Source organism: Myodes glareolus, chromosome 26 (genome assembly GCF_982192425.1).
Source record: "Myodes glareolus chromosome 26, mMyoGla1.1, whole genome shotgun sequence".
Taxonomy (NCBI): Eukaryota; Metazoa; Chordata; class Mammalia; order Rodentia; family Cricetidae; genus Myodes; species Myodes glareolus.
Genome location: NC_142051.1, coordinates 7,276,297 through 7,300,085, shown reverse-complemented (window position 1 = coordinate 7,300,085; position 23,789 = coordinate 7,276,297). Strand labels below are relative to the sequence as shown.

Sequence of the window (23,789 nt, the reverse complement as noted above, 5' to 3'; positions counted from 1 at the left end):
ATGGTGATAGATATGTCTATTTTCATTCTTTTACATGTTGATATCCAGTTATGCCAGAACCATTTGTTGAATATGCTTTCTTTTTTCCATTTGATATATTTTGCTTCTTTGCCAAAAATCAGGTGTTCGAAGGTGTGTATGTTAATATCCAGGTCTTCAATTCGATTCCATTGGTCCTCCTATTTTTATGCCAATACCAGGCTGTTTTCAGTGCTGTAGCTCTGTAGTAGAGTTTAAAGTCAGGGATTGTGATACCTCTAGAATTTTTTTTATTGTACAGGATTGTTTTGGCTATACCGTTTTCTGTTTTTTTGTTTTTTGTTTTTTGTTTTTTTTTTGCTTTTTCCATATGAAGTTGAGTACCATTATTTTGCGGTCTGTGAAGAATTTTGCTGGAATTTTGATGGGCATTGCATTGAGTTTATATATTGTTTTTGGTAAGATTGTAATTTTTACTATGTTAATTCTACCTACCCAAGAGCGTGGGAGATCTTTCCACTTTCTGGTGTCTTCTTCAATTTCTTTCTTCAAGGATTTAAAGTTCTTGTCATACAAATCTTCAACCTGTTTGGTTAGAGTTACTCCAAGATATTTTATGCTGTTTGTGGCTATTGTGAAGGGTGATATTTTTCTGATTTCTTTCTCAGCCCATTTATCATCTGTGTAAAGGAAGGCTATTGATTCTTTTGAGTTAATCTTGTATCCTGCTACATTACTGAAAGTATTTATGAGTTGTAGAAGTTCCTTGGTAGAATTTTGGGGGTTGCTCATGTAAACTATCATATCATCAGCAAATAGTGAGAGTTTGACTTCTTTTTTTCCAATTTGTATCCCCTTGATCTCCTTTTGTTGTCTTTTTGCTCTAGCTAGGGCCTCAAGAACTGTATTGAATAGATATGGATAGAGTGGACAACCTTGTCTTGGGATTTCAGTGGGATTGCTGTGAGTTTGTCTCCATTTAGTTTGATGTTGGCTGTTGTCTTGCTGTATACTGCCTTTATTATGTTTAGGTATGTTCTTTTATTCCTGCTCTCTCCAAGACCTTTATCATGAAGGGATGTTGTATTTTGTCAAAAGCTTTTTCAGCATCTAGTGTGATGATCATGCGGCTTTTTTTTTTTTCAGTTTGCTTATATGGTGGATTACGTTGACAGATTTTCATATGTTGAACCATCCCTGCATCTCTGGGATGAAGCCAACATGATCATGATGGTTCTGATGTATTCTTGGATTTGATTTACCGTATTTTATTTAGTATTTTTGCATCGATGTTCACGAGTGAGACTGGTCTGTAATTCTCTTTCTTAGTAATGTCTGTATGTGGTTTGGATATCAGAGTAATTGTAGCCTCATAAAAAGAGTTTGGCAAGGTTCCTTCTGTTTCTGTTATGTGGAACAATTTGAGGAGTATTGGTATTAGTTCTTCTTTGAAAATCTTGTAGAATTCTGAGCTGAAACCATCTGATCCTGGATTTTTTTTTGATTGGGAGACTTTTGATGACTGTTTCTATTTCTTCAGCAGTTATAGGTCTGTTTAACTTGCCTATCTGGTCTTGATTTAATTTTGGTAAGTGATATTTATCCAGAAAGCTGTCCATTTCCTTTAAGTTTGCCAATTTTGTGGAGTACAGGTTTTTGAAATATGACCTGGATAAATTCCCTTCTATACCACAATAATAAACACATAATAAAATCATGCTAGTGAAAGTTTCCTTTCTTTAAAACTGTCCCTTAAATAAACCTCTCTGTACTTTAAGCTTATAGACTTTAACAGAATGTTGCTGCTCTGTTCATAATAACCAGAAATTGGAAACAGCCTTGATTGGATAACAGAAGAATGGATAAAGAAATCGTGGTACATTTGCACATATGGAGTATTACTCAGCCATTTAAAGATTACATCTTGAAATTCACAATTAAATGGATGGAACAAGTAAAAAAAAAATCATCCTGAATGAGGTAACCTAAAAAGATAATTATGGTATATATTTGCATATATATATATATATATATATATATATATATATATATATATATTAACTGTTAAGTCAATGATAAGCGAGCTACAATCCATAGAACCATAGATATTAGGTACAGAGTAAGGACCTGGCCTGGGGCGGGGGGAGATAGATTTCATTAGGAAAGTAAAATAGATAGTTATGGATGGATGGGGGGTGGAACACGGGGGTCAAATAGAGAGATGAATGGGAAGGGAGGACAAGGGAGGGAATATTGGGAGAGACAGCTAAAATTCATGGTCATTTGATGGACAAAATGGAAACCTAACTTAATAGAAATTTCCTAAAATATATACATATAAAGGTAATCTAATTTAAATTGTCAAATAATGAGGGAAACAAAGCCATCTCTTGTCACCAAACGAAGTGTCCAGTTCTGACATTGGGTTAGAGCCAAATGAGTTGTTAGCAAATGGGTTCCAATGGGAATACCCAAAACAAACCTGGCTGTTGCCCAGACTATAGGTTGCTCTCCACAAACTGAAAGTAAGGCCCAAATACTTAAAACAAAATCCACACAACTCACTGGACACAGAGAAGTCAAGCTTACACAGCTTTTTCTGCCATAAGTTCCAGTGTCTTTGGTAAGGAAGGTATTATGCATGCTACCAAAAGAGAAACACAGCAAGCCAGCCACAAACCTTTGGATCAACAATGGTGTCACGCCTGGAAGATATGCTTGTACAGTGGTGGCCCAGGGCTTGTGGGAGTAATCAATCAGTGCCTGAGTTGACTTTGGGTCCACTCCATGAGATGGGACTGAAAGACCCCTGATATAGGGAGACTCTCACTCAAGTCTCAGGATAACACGACCCCACCAGTAACTCACGAGAGACCATCCTTGCCGCAATCACATGAGGTTTAATCGACGGGAAGATGGGAACCAGTGCACTGGGGCTGAGACTCATAACCCATGCAGGGGAAGAGTTCGACCCCGAGTACCTGGGAGAAGGGGTTTTTAAGGGAAAAAAACCACAACCCAGTAATCCAAAGGGGTAGGGAGGGTATCATAGAAAATTCCAAAAACACCAATGATAATCAAAAGGGGGCAATTCCCTGTTTCTCAAGATTATTCTCAAGATTACAATCTAACTTTATCTTCAGCTAGTTCCTGAAACTGAACCGGCTAATCCTAGATTTCTGATTCTTCCTTCCATGCTTAGATTTTTGGCTCTATTTTTTCCTGCTAGGTGTTATTCCTTTGCGATCACTTTAAGAGCTAGCCACGCCCACCCCCCAGCCTCTTCTGACCTCCCTCGCCACCATCTTTCTCTCTCTTGTGTTTGTCTCGTGTCGTGTGTACATGTGACTTTGTTTTTCTCTGTTTCTCTTATGTCTCTCTGTTTTCCTCTTTAAGCAATAAATGTCTCCCTCTTCTTTAAATAATACTATGTCCTGTGAGCCTTTTATCCGCTGTAACCGCCCTCCTGACTTCCCCGGCCGCATGGCACTGCCACCCTGGAGATCTTACAGGGACCCACAGCCATCCTTGTCGGACTAGGAGCTGCTCCGCAAGCCACCCGGGGCATCCCATCATCATATTATTTTTAAAGAACAATATTTGGTGCCGCGGACTCGAGAGATTCACCCGCCAAGGGCCGGTCCCGGCTTCACATATCGTCCGGGACTCTGAGTTCCAACTTCCTGAACTGAATTGGGACCGAGGGCCTGCTCAACACCGACCCACATGTTCCAACTGCCTGGACTCATCCCTACAAACAACACCGGCTTCTAATTGTAAGTTTCCTCACTCCGGCCAGCTTATCTGAGCCTTTTTAACCCGGGATTGACCGGTCCTCCCGGTGTTTCTGGGCTCGGGGGGTACTTCTCTGCCCCATCGCTGGCGTTCATTACGGCTTGCATCCTGTTAAGCCCATGCATTCCCTCACTTGGAGGCCCAGGGCTTCCAGTCTCCTTCCTCTCTTATTCCATTCTTTTCTTCTTTCTTATCTTTCTCACAGACCAAAGGACTGATCCGGTTCAGCCTTTAGCATCCCACATGGGCACCTCGGACGCCTGGGCACATGTTTTGGATGTTCGCTTGCATCTCAAACGGGGAGCCGTTCCCCATAAGCTCGAGATGCCATGGTTTTTGCAGGTTTTTTCACGGTCTTGACCTGGGAAAGCAAGTTGTACCAGCCTAAATATGCCTTAAGTTGTCTGTTTATGCGGGTTTTTCACAATTCAGACTCTGGATAACAACCAGGCGGCCCCGACTTTTAAAATTCCCGCGGTTTTTCCATTCAAGCTACAACACGTGTCCGTCGCCATGTTCATTGGAGTCAAGTGACTTTATCACTAGATTCACTGAGAGCCAGATCACGCGACCAAGCTCTCCCACTGTTATGTATGTCCTGCTTTCCCCTCTCCCTCCTCGGTGTTCACTAAAATCCTCTCCTTAGCTGTGATTGCAGGTGTTTTGCATACTGACATGCTTTCTGATAGGGCCCATCAGAAGCATGAACTCTGCCTAATTCCTGTTCAATCTTTCTATGTATAATGATTGTTCATTTCATCTCTTTTCAGACTACAAAATCATAAGTCTCGTATTTTAAACTGGTATGTACTTTTAACTCTCTCATATTTAATATTAAGCTGCTTTCTACCATTGTCAGTTCTATCACTAATCTTAAAGTTACGAACAGTTTTTTTCTTTCTGTCTGTCTTTTTTCAAATGTGGATCTTACCTATTAAGAGTCAGTACAGTCAAACTCAGACCCAACCATCCAGACAGATTCTATACTGCAGCTATACCTAATAATCAGCCCTCAACTGCTCAGAGATCTGGGGAATGCGATATTTAAATATTTAATTATTTAAAAAACTTTTCATAACGAAAAGAGACAGGTTGGCTTCTAGCAAGCACTCTGTTTCCTCAGAGAAGACAGAAGACATACGGTCACTGACCACCGTCCATCTGCAGTTTGCTTCGACTGCCAAGCGCTGACCATTGGGCAAAAACTGCCTTTCACCTAAACTGGAGACCTCCAAACGTGGACAAAATCAATGGAATCGACAGTCTAGCTGCCCAGGGTAAGGTAGGCCTGTCTTTCTAAAGATTTCTTAGTCCACAGGGTCTTCAAAAGCCTGGCAGACTCTACATTAAACAGCAAAGGTCAAATGCAATCTTCAGCGACCAGGGAGGACCCAAAAGAGTAGCTCTAGATGCCAACCAAGTAAGTTCTCTGTCATTTTTTAATCAGTAACTCAAATAAAATCTTATCCTTCTCAAAGATCTCTGACAGTCTGATAGCTAAGAGGTTTTGCCAGGTTGTCTCACCAAATAAAAATACTTTTCATTATAATTTCTGTTTTTACAAACCAAAGGAGTTCTTAATACAATATATATATGTCTAAAACTTCTGTTTTTCTTATCAGTTCCAGGGAGCCAAATTAAAGAACTCATCATAAACAGGTCAGATACAAACCCTTCAATTCCCTGGTCCTAAAATTTTTTTTCTCTCAATTTAACTTTGTCCTCTGTTCTGCCAATACCCTAACCAGGTACAAGGGACACCAGACATTTCCATGCCACAGACACCTGTCCTGTCAGGAGCAGAGACCAACTATGCCAGGATGTGACCAGCACCCAGCTTCTCTCGGATCTCCCTCACCCCCCCCAAAGACAACGCCCACAAATCAGCCGGAAGCAGTCTTGAGAATTCGCCACCCCAATTCCTTCAAACTGTAATGTCTAACCTTCTACTTTTTATTATAAAAAGGATCCGGGGGAGGGGAGGAAAAAAAAAAGAAAAAAAAAAAGGATCCGGGAACATTATTCTTTTGCGGTCACTTTAAGAGCTAGCCACGCCCACCCCAGCCACTTCTGACCTCCCTCGCCGCCATCTTTCTCTCTCTTGTGTTTGTCTCGTGTCGTGTGTACATGTGTCTTTGTTTCTCTCTGTTTCTCTTATGTCTCTCTGTTTTCCTCTTCTTTAAGCAATAAATGTCTCCCTCTTCTTTAAATAATACTATGTCCTGTGAGCCTTTTATCCGGCGTAACCGCCCACTTGACTCCCCCAGCCGCACGGCGCTGCCACCCTGGAGATCCACCTTGCAGGGACCCACAGCCATCCTTGTCGGACTAGGAGCTGCTCCACGAGCCGCCCGGGGCATCCCATCATCATATTCTTTTTAAAGAACAATACTAGGGGGATCTGGATTTATCCAGGTCTTTCAGGACCCATACCTGAAGCTGCTGGAGTGACCGAGAACCTGAAAAAAGATATCCCTGGGACCAAGGTAGACCAGGGTAAATCCAAATTTTTTTAAAAAAAACAAAAACAAACAAAAAAAGTAGCAATAAAATGACTCTTAATGGCATTCTGCATACTTATAGATCAGTACCTAGTTCATCAGGGAAGCTCCAGGCTGCAGCAGATGGGAACAAATACAGAGGCTCCCGGCCAGAAAGTATGCAGAGAATGAGAGGCTCTGGGCCAGAAACCAATTTCTTATCAAATCCCTTTCCTCGGGGCACAGGGAAGGATGTGGAAAGACTGCAAGAGCCTGAGGGGATGGAGGCCACCAAGAAAACAAGGTCCTCCCAGTCAACAGACTCAAAGCTGATAAGAACTCACAGAGACTGAGGCAGCCTGGCTCGGGGCCTGCAGGGGTCTGCACCAGGTCCTTTTTGTGTGAAGATTATGGCTTCCACTTAGTATTTTTGTGGGATTCCTGGGTGTGAGAATGAGTGGGCCTGTCTCTTACGCCTTCTCTTAGGCTCTTTTCCTTCTATTTCCTTGTCTTGCTGAATTCCAATGTGTTGGTTTTTATTGTAATATAATCAATGATATTATATCATTATACTCTCCTAGAAACCTATTTGTTTTCTGACGGGAGACAGAGAATGGATGTGGGTAGGAAATTAGGTGGGGAGGATCTGGGAGAAAAGGAAAGGGAAACCAGAATCAGGATATATGATTTGAGAAAAAGAAGCGTGTTCTTCAATAAAAAGAAGAGTGTTAAACTTCTTTCAGACCTGAAAGAAACTGTATTCCTATTTCTTTAGCTTGTGTCTGTGTCTGCACCCTGCCCATAGGAGCCCTGCCCCACACTTTTCTGAAAAGGAAGACACCACAGACAGACCCTTCAGAGAACTCCCGCAGACTCCCATCCCCCTCCCACCCCAGGACTCTCCCAAGGGTGCAGGCAGGGGAAAATCCTTCACACTGCAGCCTCCAAGCCCCCACACATGGGTGCAAACAAGCAAGATTGTTCAGCAACTACATCCAGCCTCTGAGACTTGCTGCTTCAGAGACCTCTCAGAGAAGGGAAACCTGCTGCTCCTTCCCTCTTTCAGAAGCCTGCCTTCTGCAAACTTCTTCTGCATGCAAGGGCTCTCAGTTGGCACCAAAGGCCCTGGAGAGCCTTCAAACTGTAACCCCTACTACTGACCTCTTCGCTGGCACCCCAAAGCCTGCCGAGAGCACAGAGCTGTAATGCTCACAGCTTCTGTTGGTTGGCATCATACTACCACAGAAGGATTCAGATGAACTTTTTTTTTTTCTTACTCTCTTGAAGCACTGCCAGTCCATTGTGTTTTGAGAGAAACCCCTAGGTGGAAACAAGGCATTTCAAAATGGGCCCTTGCTCTCTGGCCTGGAATTCACTCTGAAGCCTAAGCTGGCTTCACACTTGCGGTCCTCCAGCATAGCCTCCTCAGAGCTGGGATTACAAACCACCAAGTTCAGTTCCTGTTTCTTCTCAAAATTGATTTACGCACCGTGAAATTAGTGTTTGCAAACACAAAGCATGTTAACAGTAGAAAATTGGGGGAGGTATTTATTTATTTTGAGAGCCTGACAGTTCTTAACTGTCTTAATTTTGCAGCTAGACTGTCTTCTCATGAAAAAGCTTGACATTTATTTTTCTCTGCAGAGGTTTTGAGGAATTCATTGTACAGCATCATTTAGATGAGACAGTCAAAAGCAGTGTTGGCACTATAAAGTAGTGGTTCTCAACCTTCCTAACGCTGTGACCCTTTAATACAGTTCCTCATGCTGTGGTGATCCCACCATAAAATTATTCTTATTGCTACTTCATAACTGTACTTTTGGTACTGTTATGAATTGCAGTGTAAATGTCTGTGTTTTCTAATGGTCATAGACAACCCTTGTGAAAGCATTATTCTAACCCTTTAGGGGCAGCACCCCACAGGTCGAGAACCACTGATCTAGAGGGCATTTATTACTCAACCTTTGTTCCAGTAAAAGCACAGGGATTTGGGTGTGACTTTTTTCTTACCTAGTGTAGCAACTTCCTCTAAACTGAAGCATTGCATCCTGGAGGAAGCTCATTAAAACTCAGGAAAATACTTTAAGATTCAGGAAGTAAACAATTCTCAAGAAGTCTGAAAACTGAATTTACCACATGTGCCAAAGTTTTATAAAGAGTAAGGGCTGCTGAGGAGAGGACACTCCCCAGCTTGTAGAGCTACCTGCAAGAAGGTAGAAGCTCTAGGCTTCTGCTTTTGTGCGCGCCTGGGCCTTTGCTGATGGAACTGCCTTTGAGTCACCGGTATTCCTGGAAGTGACCCCTCACCTCTGCTCCTGTAAGTACTCCAGCAGGTCATTTGCTCACACAGTTGGTCTCTGGTGGTAGTGTAACTTCAGTTCGCGTCAGTGTCCTGTCTAGAGACGGCATTTGTTCAAGTTTCTACGCCAGTGTTAGAATCACTTTGGCCCACTTCCACCTTCCAGAATACTAACTGCGTTCGGTGTTCAGTAGACACAGAGTTTCCTTTTAATTTCCCTGAAAAATCATTCACTCAATAAGTACCTACCAAGGGACCACAGTGCATATACAATTGTATCAAATGCTTTTGGAGATAGGATTAAAGGGAGGCAAGGAGGAACAGAGGAGAGGGAAAGGAAAGAGAAAATGAGACTGAAGTATATTCTTTGATTTCTAGCCTCGTTTTCCTGAGAGTGGTATGACATCCTGGTCTGTGTATTTATGGATCTGCCTCTCATAAGTCACATGACTCAGTTTTCTCTGACTGTAATACATGACCATGATTGTCGGTTTAAGCGGTATTTGACTGCGCTGTGGATGCCTGTGTGGTTAGCAGAATCTTGTTTCTGACTGTGTCTGTGAAGATGCGACCAGAATAGATTAGCATTTGAGTCTATAGACTGAGTTAAAATTACATTCACCAATGAAGGTGGACGCCATCCAAAACTTTAATGGACAGACAAGAACAAGAAGGTGGAAGAGGAGCTAAGTCTCTGTCTGAGATAGGCTGTCTATCTTCTGTTGCCTCCAAGTCTTTGAGCCTTCAGGGCTGCAAGTTTGAATAGAACTATACCACATTTTCCAGTTTAGAGGCAGTAGAAATGGGTATCTTAGCCCCCAGTCCTTCATAATAAACATCTTTCTCTATATTCAGATAGGCCATGTCTAGAACCTATTGATTCTTTTCACCGGGTGAACCCTAATATAATGAGATTGACGGGGTGACTGTCCTAACTCCCTTCAGCTGCTTCAGAGATTCTGCTGCAGGTCCTTAGACTTTCTTCTGCGTGGTGGATCGGTTTCTGCTGAAACCTGCCTAGAAACTGTGTAGTTACCAACTGTCACTTCTCCTTGGCTTCTGTGGTAATGGCTGAAATACATAACTTATAAACTCTAGGTGTCACTGTGAATGGGCATTTTGTAAAATTTGATGTTAGGAATTGGATGATATTGCCTCTGAAAATTAAAATAATCTCACAGTCACCAAAGACTTCCATGTACCTGGAACCTTTCACATTGTCATTTCCAGAGCTCAAAGCTGAAAAGATAAACCTTTTGTATTTTTCCAACTTGTGAGCCCAGAGAACATCAATCAAATTTCTTATTATTACCATCACAGATAATAAGATATCGGTGTCTGTTCAGTTCTGCGGAAGGGGATGCAATGACTAATCTTCGGCCTGAATAGACTTTGTTTTGACCCATTACATAGTCCGTCCTATTTGTCTGAGTTTTCTACTCTTGCCATGATAAGTTACCAGGCACCCGTGACTAGAGACAGCGAAGTGTTTGTCACATGGGTTAGGCTTCTGACATGACTCCTATGAGGCTAAAACCACGGGGAAGCTGCGTCCCTCGCTGGTGGCTTTAGGAGGGGATTCATGTTTCATTGCCCTTTCCAGCTTCTCAAAGGCACCCACATAACTCACCCATAACTCTTTATCCCTTCTTCTACACTAGTTCCCCATGGTCCTCTCACCCTGGGGTTAGCCTGGACTCGGTTGGATACTGCAGGATAACATCAATTCAAGGTCTTTAACCCTAACCACACCTACAAAGTCCCTTTAGCCATGAAGACAGAATATTCATTGCCTCTGAGATTAGAACACGGAGAGTCACTATTCTGTCCTTCCCATCATAAATTCATAGGTAAAACGACTCCAAATCATGACTCTCAGTTGTCATTCTTACCGCTTAAAGAATATTCACAAACATATATAGTGTGCTTTATCATGTATTCTAGTAACAGCTCCTGAGTAGACTGTTTTTTCGCTAAAGCGTTCTTCAATCAGATCTGGTGTTGTAACACAGGTTTGCAATCCCAACACTCAAGAAGAGGAGGCACAAGGATCATTCGGCCTGGTTAGTCTTAGCTATCCAGTGTGTTCCAGCCATGCTAGCTTTATAGCAAGAACCTGTCTCCTAAAAACAAAACCAAAGTCAAACAAAAAGAAGTCCTCATGGAAAACACCATGAGAAAGTTAGACTTACTATCCTTCTTAACCCTTCTAGTAGCTGGGTATCCTTGATAGGTAACCCGAATTTAACTAAACCGTTTGCTGTTACGTAACAGCTTTGCGATCTTAATGACTATGAATTTAACATTCACATTTGGTACCAGTCCAGAACAGTGTCTACTGAGGACTTCAAATAGCTTCACATTTATTGAATTCCCTGTTTGAAGCAACACGAAATTATCTTTATTTTACAAGCAGTTAAACTAAATCTTCCAGTATTACAGAGCTAGTACTTACACGTGTTCCCCTCTTGCATGATTTAGGAAGCTGGATTAGCTATAGAAGCATACAATTATGTCTTACCCTTCCCATGAATCCCTTCTGTTGTAGAAATCCTGTCCGGTATTTATGTGGCAGTCTTGGACCATTACAAAAATTATAAAACATAATTAACATAATCCAAAAGGGCCTAAACAGAAGCATACTGGCTACCAAAACAAAGTGATGAGGAATATTTTTATGATATCGTCAAGCTTGCGTTTCTCCATCAGTGTTTTCTGGCTCTCCCCAAGCCTATTGTATGGTCAGTAGCATCTTGCTGCGGAGCAAGATACAACGGGAAGGCAGCATTCTGAGGAGTGCCTTGTCACTGTTCCACCAGGACTGGAGCACAGACAGTCTTTAATAATTACTGTTATATTCTTCTAAAACTCTCTGTAAGCAGTTTAGATCTTTTTGCTCCTCCGGCCAAATGAAGAGACGCACAGTCCAAAGAGAAAAGCTGAATAATTCACTTCTCTCCTGGGAGGAGCCAATGTTAATCTCTCTGGATTATTTGCGGAACCTTTGCAGAACCTGGGCGTCACGACTTTCTCTACTTCACTTTGGCTGTGCAGGCTTCGCCGTTTCACCAGCGTAAAAATGGTTTCAGACCTTTGAGTGACATGAGAAAAAGTCCAAATGATGAAATACATAACGCCAAGATCATTGTTTTGTTCAAGACCAGCATCTTCTAAATCACTTAGCGCTCTGCGCCCTGTCTGCTGGGAGGCTCGGGAAAGGAGAAAGAACCCAGAGGCTGCTACTTAAACATTTCTGTTTTGTTTTATTCCATGGTTCTGTAACAATCTTAAAGTCTGTCCATAAAGATAAATAACAAATAAACCATATATAAAATAGGGTTTGGAAAGAATGTGCAGTGGTTAGGAACCTTTGCTGCTCTTACAGAGGACCTAGTCCAGTTCGGCACTCACATGGTAACTCACACGTCCATTTGTAATTCCAGTTCCAAAGGATACAGCATCCTCTTTGGACCCTCACAGGCACAGGTGTGCATATGGGGAACATACATACATGCAGACCAAACACTCACACATCAATGAAAATAAATGCATTCTTAAAAAAACATAAAAATGATTTTTCCTAATACTAGCTTTGGTTTGGTTTATATCACTCTTGGTTGGATAGTGTAAGTTATTTCTCTTTTGGAAAAGTTTCCTGCCATACACAAATACTTCACTTAAGAAAGATCAAGAACCCAGAGACTATACTTACTCTCTATCAAAGGTCTTTTGTGATTGATTCTAGACCTATTAGATTATGTCTAACTTGTTCATTGAAATCAGCCTAATTTTCTCACCATATAGCGAGATGTACAGGGGAGTCTACTGCCTACTTTTGGCACAGTACAACCTTTCAAAGCATCCTGTCTGTGTGTGCTTCTGAGGAGGAGGGTACCAGTAGCAGCCTATATTAATCCACAAATTAAACTCTCCTGATCCTAGAGAGCATGAGATAAAATTTCATTTGCTCTGGTTCCTTTCCTTTTAATGCCTTTAGCTGGGGTGTACATAGCTCAGTGGAGTCCCCCAAATTCCTTATTCTCCCAATGCAGATTTGCTTCGCCCTTTTACTTTAGGCATATCTGAGCTCTGCAAACACTTGTGTTTCAGCCAACACTGTTTAATCACCTTATGACACTACGAGAAGGTGAATGTTCACGGAGATTAAACAACTTGGCAAAAGTATTTGGTTAGTTAGTGGCACCAGGCCAGATTCAAAATCCAAGTAGTCTGGCTTCCTGGAAGACGTACTGTATTCATGTCACTACCTTTTCACTCTTTTTATCAGAAGCTAACATTTGTCTGGGGGGGGGGGCTGGTGTATTTCTTAAGCTTTAAAAGCTGCATCGTGGTGCTTAAAACTTTTCTCCGTGCTCCAAGTTTCAGCGTCTTACTATGTGCTATCTTGGTGTTTGAGCTCCTCCTCCACCTTCTCACTGCCTTCTGAGCTGTTCAGAGAGCTGGTGGGGAAAGGGGAAATAACAATATTACATAACAGGAAAAGGAACCTGAAAGATGAATAAGAATGAGTGGATAGTGGGGTTACAAGAGGGGACAACTCACAGAGGGACAGAGAAGGGACACCTGGGACATCAGGTGGATTCTCCGAGGTTCATCACACCAATGCTACAGAACCGTAAAGTTGGCAAAAGTAATCAGCTGGCTCCTGCTTCCATTCAATCTTATTAATAAACACAGCATTTTATATTCTCTCTCTGTTCACCCCAGACTGAAAATAACTCACCAGACACCATAGGTTTGGATTTTTTTTTCCTTTTTAAACTCTGACAATTTCACAGGGGCACAAAAACCCAAATGAGTGGATAACACTTCTACTAGAAGCCAAATGTTATGAAATAAAAATTCCAGGACCATGTATGGGATACCTCCCTATAAGTCTTGGTCAGGTAACCCCAGAGGCGGCCACCATTATAGGCTAATGCGAGGGCCCTTGGTTTGCAAGGTTCCATTGATTGAAGACAGCACCTGCTTGGGTTGTAGGACACTGAGAAGTGATACCGGATCGGTGCTGGGAGTTTCTCAGTGCCTGCAGGGGAGAATGCAATACAAGCAACTGGGGGGTAGGGGCGGTCATCACTGTTCCTATCCAGGTAGAGACCCCAGGAGCCACAATAATCACTTATCTGACAAGATGTACCCATTGGTACAATAGTAGCAGGCTAATTATAGGAGTAACGAAGCACTTTCTGATTAGATTTAATAGGTCAAAAAGTCCTCCCTAGAATAGCTCCAATTTCAGAACCGGCACATTTTACGTACGATCCACTTCACTTATACTAAGTTTTATTTCTAAAGTGCCTGGCATTACTCCCTTTCCCTACTCATACCTGTAGGTTTCTTAAGGACAGTACAACAAGTCTAAGAAAGTAACAAGATGGAGTTCTTGCTGTCAGTGATGAGGGCCAGAGTGCAATCAACAGGTACACGCCTATAATTTCAGCATGCCTGCTCCAAGAGGGGCAAGACAGGAGGATTACTGTGACTCCAGTCTACCCAAGCAAATTCGAGTTTCAAATTCAGGAAGAGACCCTGCCTCAAACAAATGGGTGGAGTGTGATAGAAGACACTGACACCCTCTTCTGACTTGTTTGCACACACACACACACACACATATACTTGCACAGACATGCACATACACACTAAAGAAATAAAAAATACCAACCAAAGATTACAATTGAAAAAAGTCAACTCAAGGAAGCAACAGTGAAGACAATGATTCTATATAAACAGTGGTAATTCATCATTTATAGTAAAAATTTCTGTGACTTTATATAATGCAGTTGTTCCTTTATCTACTATACAAGAGGGATGTTAATAGAAGCCATTTTAATTCCTAGAAACTGATCTCTGGAACTTGCCGGCTGCTAATCCAGTTGAAATAAGGCAAATCCTAAATTCAAAGAGACACCCCATCTCATAGGAATAAGGCAGAGAGCAATGATGATATTTCGTATTTATTAAATAAACATTATAACTGCTTTATTGGCTGGTGCCAACTTGCTAGGTCTCTGAGATGATCTCCTAAGCCTGGTGTATAATGTGAATGGACGCATCTCTATCAAGGGTTCACTCCCTTGAGCACAGTGTAGGTGAAGATTGTTGGGGGTTTCGATTGATTTTTGTTTTTGTTTTTTTTCTGCATGGCTACAGGTCTCAACAATTCTGTTTGAAGGGAAACTAGAAGAAGGGTGTAAATAATGCATTACTTATTGTTTCTACTGTGCTTATAAAACAGCAGACACACAGCTCTGCCTTTAAAGTCCTGAGCACTTTATTGAGATATGATACACAAGCTATACAGTTTACCCTGTCATCAGTACAATTCTTTCTACTGGCATTTATTGATTGGCTATTAAGTCCCAAGCAAAAAACACATATTGTTTCATTTAACCTTCATTTAAAAAAAAAAGTCCTTAACAGGGGCCAGAGATAGAACTCAGCTGGTAGAGTGCTTATATAGCAAGCATGAAGTCCTGGGCTTGAACCCCAGCACAGATAAACATCCCAGCACTGGGGAGATGGAAACCAAAGGACTGAAGAGGTTTAAAGTCAGGTTTAAAGTCATCCTCGGGTAGCTGACCTGAAATACATGATATCCCCTCTGTTTTAAAAACTCTAGGCTGGCAATTTGGCTTAGCAGGTATAATCATGATTACCTGAGTTTGATCCCTTGGTGTGGTGATATTTTGTTTGTGCTTTAACGAATACAGATTGCCTAATGGTCAGAGTGCGGATCTAGCCACTAGTTAGCCATAGAGGACAGGCAGTGGTGGCACACACCTTTAATCCCAGTACTAGGGAGCTGGAGGCAGACCGATCTCTGCGAGTTCAAGGCCACCCTGGACTACACTAGATTGATCCAGTCTCAAAGAGAAACAGAGCCAGGTGGTGGTGCCTCATACCTTTAATCCCAGTACTCAGGAGTCCAATGCCTTTATCCTCAGCACTAGGGAGATGGAGACAGGGAGGGAAATGGCTGGGCACATTGAGGAATATAGGTGGGAGGAGACGGGAGCTCATGCCATTCAGCCTGAGAATTTGTGGAGATAGGATACCCCATTCAGTCTGAGGGTTTTATAAAAGTAAAAACTAGTGGCTGACTTCTTTGCTTCTCTGAGCTTTCAGCTTTCACTCCTTAATATCTAACTCTGGGTTTTTATTATTAAGATCAAGTAGAAATCGAGCTAAACCCTGGGACCAGATAGTGGAGAGAACTGATTCCTGCAAGTTGACCTGTGGTCTCCAGGGTGGGCTGCTGTATGGACACACTCAGCTCATACAGAAAATAAATGTAATGCAAATTTTAAATATCCTTTTATATAGGTACTATACTACTTAAATTTCTAAATAAACTACAGATTAAGAATGGGCGCCTAGAGGTCTAAAGTCGTGTGTTTGTGGATACAGTATATTCTTTTCATATCACGTTGCCTCTCCTTGAAAATGTACTTTCTTCTATTTCATAGAGTGGAGGTGGTGGTTGGGGGTGTCCTTGAGAATGTCCATAGTTAGAAAAATTCCGTTTTATCAGGAGTTGTCAAATAACATAAGAAATGGCAGTAAATGGAAATGACTTTTAGACTCTCAATGAGGTTGAAGTAAAACAAAAAAGAACCGTGCAGAAGCAAGCAGTTGTAATACTGACACCCACAGAGCAGGACATTAATATACACGTGGCTTAGTTTGCTTTCTCTTGCTGGGATGAAATCTTGTGACCAGAAGCAACTTGGGAAGGAAAAGTTTGGGTGGCTCACTCTGGAGGAGGCCAAAGTGGGAACTCAAGGCCAGAACCTAAAGACAGAAACTGAGCAGAAACCATGGACTAATGCTGCTTACTGGCTTGCTTTGATGGCTTTGTTCAGCTTGTTTTATTATACAACTCAGGACCACCTGCCCACAGAAAGCTTCCCATTTTGGTCACTAAAGAGAAAAATGTCCCAGCATTCAGGGATGCAGAGGCAGGCGAATCTCTGTGAGTTCAAGGTCAGCCTGGTCTATAGAGTGAGTTCCAGGACAGAGATATATAAAGAACCCTGTCTCTAAAAATTAAAACCAATCAACCAAACCAAAACCAATATATATATAAATGCTTTATTGACTCGCCCACACGCTGTTCTGATGGAGGCAATTCCTTAACGTTTCCCTCCTCCCAAATGACTTTAGTTTCTGTCAACATCACAACCCTACTTTCAGTGGAAGGATTCAGAACTGCCTGCTAACACAGCCACACCCATCTTTACAGCATTCCCACCAACGAGGCTACATTAAAAATGGAGGGACCATTGCCCATTTTTAACTTCTCACATACAGCTATACTGGGGTGGCTATCTTCATTCTTGGAAACAGCAGTTTTGCCACAATTAATTTTGAAACATTTGTCTCTTTATATTTGGAGAATGGTAATAGACACAAATACAGAATTTAAAATCCACATACATACACACACAAAAATTATTTAAAATATTTAAGCTTTTACGGAGTTTATACCTTAATTCCGTCTTTCATGGAAATATTTGGAACCTGGGCAATAACCTTGCATTCCCAGTTGCCATGTAACCTTGGCATCTGATTTTTAAGAAACCCAATTTCCTCATTTGTAATTTTTGCCTTCAAATGCAGCTTATATTATCTAGTCTTAACTTCGGGAATATACACCATGAAAATTATATGAAGAAAATGCGAATTTAACTGATGAGGCTTTTCTCACTTTTTAAAAAAATGCCCTTCAATACCTGGCCTTATTTAATACATCTTCCGCTGCCTGTTCACCTAGAAAGTGGGACATGTTTTACACTGCAGCTACGGGGGTGAGGATGTGTGTTTGCGCGCCACACACAGGAGGCGTCACAAAGAACCTATAAAAGGTATGAAAAGGTATGCAAGATCCCTACGGGCTGCAAGAAAGGGAGAACTGGGAGGAACACAGGGAGTGCACTGCGTCCAAACCTTGGTTTCAGAGCGGTCTTTGTGTCAATATTCAGTGTGCTTGGGCTCTGCGGCTGGAAAGGAAAAGCCCCAAGTCACGGAACTGCGCGCCCTCTGCCCTGTCTCAGCCGGCCCCGCCCTCCGGCGGCAGTGAACCCGCAAAAATGGGTCTGGAGGCGGCTGCCACCCGAGAATGGCCAGCCGGGCGAGGAGGGCCCGACCAAGAAGAGAAAGCGCCGTGCCCGGCAAGAACCGTGCAAACGCAGAGCTCCGGGGCGGCGGCGACTGCTGCTGCCACACCGAGGGGCGCGCCAAGGAAAACCAAAGCGGACAGCAGCGCGCAGGCGCGCCCAGCCCGCGCTCCCCGCGCCTGGCGCCGGGCCACGCCCCCCGCACCCCCCCCCCCCGCCCTCGCGTCCCATTTGGTATGGATCTGCTGGCGGGGCGGGGCCGCGGACGCCATTCCCACAATGCTCCGGGGCGTGCCGCCGCCGTCGCTGCCGCCTCCGCTACCGCTAGTGGAAGAAGATGGCGGAAGGCGGAGCGGCGGACCTAGACACCCAGCGATCTGACATCGCGACGCTGCTCAAAACCTCGCTCCGGAAAGGGGACACCTGGTAGGGGAACGGGGGTCGCAGTGACCGCGGTGGCCCGAGGCGGGCGGAGAGCTGGGCGGGAGCCGTGGGGCTGGTGTTTCCCTACTGGGTGACAGGTGCGGACAGGTCCGGCGGCGGCCGCCCGGGCAGCAGATTTTGGGGGCAAAGGTTGAAGCGGCGCGGAGGGCCGGGGCTCGCGGTGGGCGGTGCGCGCCCGGAGCTGTGCGGAAGCGGCGGCTGAGGCTCGTGCGCCTCCCGGTCCTCCTCCCTCCGGCAGAGCCGCTCCCACCTCGGGCCTTCCTTCCCGGAGATGGGTGCAGTCGGTCCGGCGTGAGTCCGCCACTGGTTTTTTGACAGATCCCGGTTCCGCCGCTCCACCTCTCTGGCCGCGCTCCTCCGGTCGTCCCTTTGCTGGCATCGTCGGCACCCCAAGTTCCCCATTATTCTGATCCTTGTCTTCCGGGACTCGGGCTTTGAGGATGTTTGCGGCGGGTACCACACAGGTGGTCCGTGTCAGGGAGCCACTGGAAAAGGAAACCGCTGATTTCCACTTCCTTGTCAAAAGGAGGGAGCGTTGTAGGGACCTTGGGTTTCTGAGAGACACCACGTGGTCCTGTGCTTTGCCCCTGGCTTGCTAGAAGCTCCGGCCGCGTTTCGATTGAGAAGTGCAGCCCTTCGCCCGGTTGAGGGATAGCGCAGGCCTGCAGAGAGTAGATAAGTCCGCTTGAAGCTTAAGAAGCTTGCTATATTCAAACTTGTAAAATACCGAAAGACGTACTGTGCTTACACAGTAGAGCAAGCGTGTGGAAGTGTTAATACTTGTCAGCCAAAGCACTTGGCTTACAGAATTATTTAAATACTTGGATATGTCCTATGAAGGGAAAGTACTGTTTTAGGGGAAAGGGCAGTGTGCCTGTTTGTTATTTTTGAAAAGTTACTTTCCCTTCCCTCTGTCGCCATCCCAGTGGTTTATAGCTTCCCCAAGTGTGTGTTCGGGCACTCCAGTGGGGCTTAGTGGAAAGAGTTTTAGACCTGACTTACTTCACAGTTCCACCTTTTACTTCGCAGTGTAACTTTGAGTCAAATTCGTTTAAGCCATTGCCCCTCCGTACCCATCTGTTAAATGGGCAGTAACAATTTTATTGTATTCGTTCTCTATTGCTTGAGTTGAATATTCTGGAATATCTGATACGAAATACTACGGTTTAGTAATCTTTTTGTTTCTGCCATTAATTCCTAACAAGTACTGTGGGAATAGAAGCATTTCCAAGTAAACTAGTAGGTGACCCGAATTTACATATTGATCCAAGTTTGTAAGGCTGCATAGAGTTTCTATAACTAAGACCCTTAATGATTTAAAACACCTGTTGCCTTACAGCTAACGGTATGATCTTTCAGTAGGTTAAGCCATTATTGCTTATATTCTAGTGTTTCTATCATGTTTATTATTGAGTAGAAATTGGGTATTCCCAGAAACATCAGTGTTTTACTTGGCCTGTGGAATCTTAAAGATGAATTCAAGCCTGTTCTCTTGTATATTGAAGAACATTTTCTAAAAAAAAAAAAAAACAGATTTACTCATTTATTGCTCCATACAAACACAAATGTGACTGTCTATAAAGTAAAAATCTATGTGCTTAAAATGTGGATATTTTTCTCTTTAATGTTTTTGTGTGCTGAGTAAAACCCCATATAATTGGTGTTGACGTTGCAGTATGATTTAAGAAATAAGTGTACTGTGTACATTAAACATTTTATAAAATTGGGTACTTTTTAAGCAAGTATTTTTACTTCTTAACACAGTTACCGTAAGCTATGTTAAAACATAGAAGTTAAGTTCATATTGAGTTATTATAGTGCTTTGCTTTCATTTCGAAAGGGAAACTGAAGGCCAGTTTCTGGGCAGTAGCTGAATGTGGAAGTTTTACCTTCCTGTTAATTTTCTCTTTTGTGTAAATCAAAAGTTCTCAAACTTCTTAATGCGTTGACCCTGAATATAGTTCCTCATGTTGTGGTGACATCCAGCCATGCAATTATTTTTGCTGCTACTTCATAACTGTAATTTTACTTCTGTATGAATTATAATGTAAATATCTTTGTTTTCCTGTGGTCTTCGGTGACTGACCCTAAGACCTGGGGGTCACACCCCACAATCTGAGAACTATTCTTGTAAATGAAGGGAAAAAAGGCAGGCACAACATATTTGGAATTTGCAGAAACCATTCTGATGGTTCGTCAAATCATTTCATGTGTAAATCGGGAGGTGAACCTCTCCCCCTCCCCAAGAAAATGGAACAAACGTGTGGTTCAGAGTCTTAGGGAGAGTAATTTGGAAAGTATAATTTGATAATGAATTTATGAGTTTTAAATTGGCAGGAACATTTAATGATAATTTAGTTGTTGAACTTGTTTGAAACGTAATAGTTTTCTTTTAAAACTTAAAAAAACAACCCTTCAGATTGGTGATTACCTATTATGGATTATTTAGGCAAATCCTGTCATTTTATGGCTGGCCATAGGCAAATAGGACATTGTTTTGGCGTGTGCATATGAGCATCTCTGAAAACCTGGTTACTGATTGGACTACTAAGAAAGAAAAAAAAAAGATCTTGAAATTGTGTTCAGGTGTGTTAAACTTCACCAATTAGCTCTTGAGTACTTTGAAAATGGGAGTTTCTTATAGTAGTAACTAACTCAAATACCTAGGCAAATAAAACCATTTGATTCTGCTTGAATATTGGTTTATGTTTATTTGTAAAGTGAATGGTTTTTTTAACTGCAAATGGAGTACACAAGTCTGAGATGAAGAGAAAAAAATCTTTATAATTGGTACTAGATTTGTAATAAATTCATTAACATTGATACAAGAATTATACCTATAAAGTGAGTTAGCAAAGGAAGTTATCTACATAAGGAATAAAACAAACGTCTCATAATATTTCTTAATCTCTGTTTCAGTTTTGACCAGACATTCAGAAAGCCAAAAACAAAGTTAAATTAGAATTTAGGAATTACAGAAAAGAGTTGGAAAACTAAAGTTTAGTTTAGGATGGATTAAAGACAACTTTACCCGTGGTGGCTGGTTTCCTGGTAAGACAAAAGACAAGGGTTTAATTTTCTTGCTTAATCACCTGTTAGCTCTTTAGGAATCTAAGGAATGGTAGTTGAATGAAGTACAAGGAAAGTTATGGGTTGTAAAATTTTCCTTTTTGAGATTTTTCTCACATGAACCCATTATGAATAGAAGTGTAAAGTTTTTCTAAACTATCTGCCAATCATTTTCAGTAATTTCTGTGTTGTATTTATTAGTAATGTGTAGTCAACCACATTAGCTATATTGCTTGGTCTTTATATAATTCCTAGTAAATATAGTAGGTTTAAGGTAACTTTGGATAGTAACCTTACTTTGTGTTTATTTAGCATGCTCATATTTTTGTTTCAATACATTTTCAAAGCATCTGATCAGTGGGGTTTGGACAGGAGACATTGGTTTCCATGTTTAGAGCGTCCCTCCCTCCCTCTTCCCCTCCCTCCTGGCCGGCTTACCTAGGAACCTTTGAGGCTTTCTTTGATTGTTTAGGTTTATGGAACTTTGACTCTAACAAGATAATCTGACAGTCACTAAAAGAAATGTGCTCAGTTACCAAAAGGACACCATTGACATAAACTCCAAAGTCTGTACTCAAAAAAGAAGCGTGGTGTTTGCCTCCAAGTAGGGTATCACTTTCAGGAAATGAAAATAGAAAGCAAGACCTTTGAAATAGTGGCATATAGTAAAAATTAAATAGAAAGTAGTCGCATTAAAGCATATTCTTACCTTAGATGCTAAGGTAGTAGAGAAGCAAGTTCACTTAGTTTAACCCCTTCCTTATGAGCTTGCTAGTGAGTCAAGGGTTAATGAGTCCTTTTTGACCAAGATCTAGAGGTATTCACTGATTTATTTCATGACAGACTTTTTGTTTCCTCCAAATTATGCAGTCTCCCCATTAGTATGTTTAAAACATGATTTTTTAACAAAGTGGTTTTGTGACAGTTGTTATTCTTGCTTGTATAAGAAAATATCAGCTCGTGAAAACGTAACCTACCGTTTTACATTCCAAAACATGAAGTGCCCAGGTGCTTTTCCAAGTATATGTTGACTTAAGTGTTCATTGCTAAAACTGAAGGAACTGCTGCTGCTGTTCACATTTGACAAAACAGGAAAGCCTAAACTCAGAGAACTTCATACCGCAGCTGGAATTTGACCATAAGTAGCTTGGATCTTAGGTTCATGACCTTAGATCACTGTACTAGACTGCCTCTTTTAAAGACTCATTTAAAATAGTTCTACTTGGTGGAGGAAAAAAGACTTCTTTTCCTCTTTAGAGCGAGCCCATTTTATATTTAGCAACAATTCTAGCATTTATCCCACACTTGTCTCTAGCGTTTGTATGTCGTGGAGTATGTAGGAAGTCTTACTTAGCGTCTTGCTTGTGGAAGGTAAATCATGGTTAAGACCAGTAGGCAAATACCTGGATATATGGAGTAATTGTCGTTTTGATGGAAACTCTTAAGATTATCTATGATCATTACTGATACAGACTTTTGAATTTAATTATCAGTAATCATAAATTTATATTAGAGATGACAAGGCCCATTCTCACTGCTTCACAGAAACATCACAACAAACATGATAATAAGGTCTTGTAGTATAGGTTATTTTATTTTAGTATTCTATCCATATTTTAAAAGCATTTGTTTATTGTTGCACACACACATGAAGTTCTTATGAACAGCCTAGCATTTTAAAAACATAGTTTATAATCCATGTTTGCCAACTGAAAATTTTTGGGGGGTATTGTTTTAATGAATTTGTAAAGTCAAAAAACATTTTTAAGAGAATGGAAGATGTAACCATAACCATGCTGACACCTCACGGGAGTTGTGAAAATCTGTCGGACCTTATGGAGCCACTGTTACTAAACAGTCAGTTGTGCTGTCTCCATCATTGCTTCCGTCTGTTTCCTTATGAGTTTACAACGGTTCTTTTCTCACCTGGAGAACCACCTTACTACTAACCATATCAGTCATGTTATTGAAAGGTAAGTCTAAACTCATGGGTATTTGGGGAGAGAAGTAAGAGCTTCCTAAAAACAACTAATAAAGGCTGAATGTGAACGTCTGAATTGACCCTAAAAGAAGTTCCAGAAAATGTATTTATGTTTCTCTCCTATAGGTGAGGAATTTGAGAGGAATTGTTTGGCTTGCCAGTGGTTGACATGATAACGCCGCTGCACATGAACATTATTGACTTGCTTAGTCTGTGCCAGCCTCTGTTCTGAATGCCTTCACATGTGTGCCCTCAAAGTACATGTCCTTAACTCCATTGGATTTCTGAACTTGCTTAAATACCTCATTATAATTCTAAAGTCGTAGATAGTATTAATAATTTGATGCTGTTATTGCTTGACTGTGACTCAGACAGTGGCTAGTGTGCTTTCTTCTTGGTTCTCATATAGAAATTTTCAAAGTGCTAGGGTGTTTTATTTTTTTGTTTTCCCTGAGCGGTGTCATTCCATATTGTCCCCTTATTTTCATTCTCTGAGTTATCATTTAGTTCACAAGCTGTGTCTTATTTATTCCCGTGAAGTTATTCTTTAGACTTTATCCTAAATAGTCTTTAGATGGGTTGATGACTACATCTTTAAATTTGAA

The 23,789-nt window shown here is 41.8% G+C and overlaps 1 protein-coding gene and 1 long non-coding RNA gene across 7 annotated transcripts in view; both read left to right on the top strand.

Moving 5' to 3' along the window:
- Positions 1-3,305: 3,305 nt before the first annotated feature.
- Positions 3,306-6,991, top strand: LOC146889826 (uncharacterized). 5 transcript variants are annotated; one of them, XR_015736744.1, is made up of 3 exons: positions 3,306-3,755; positions 4,545-4,577; positions 4,898-6,991. It is a non-coding gene; the product is annotated as an uncharacterized LOC146889826 (long non-coding RNA). The 5 variants fall into 5 exon arrangements; XR_015736743.1 differs by having other exon boundaries at positions 3,980-4,577; XR_015736745.1 differs by having other exon boundaries at positions 3,980-5,194; positions 5,397-6,991.
- Positions 6,992-17,959: 10,968 nt separating this feature from the next.
- The window catches only part of Usp15 (ubiquitin specific peptidase 15), a 91,363-nt gene continuing 85,533 nt past the window's right edge, over positions 17,960-23,789 (top strand). For both annotated transcript variants that reach the window (XM_048418220.2, XM_048418219.2), the window contains exon 1: positions 17,960-18,116. In XM_048418220.2, the coding sequence (XP_048274177.1) occupies positions 18,028-18,116 (89 nt within the window). In that variant the 5' untranslated portion in view covers positions 17,960-18,027. The remainder of the gene's footprint in view (positions 18,117-23,789) is intronic.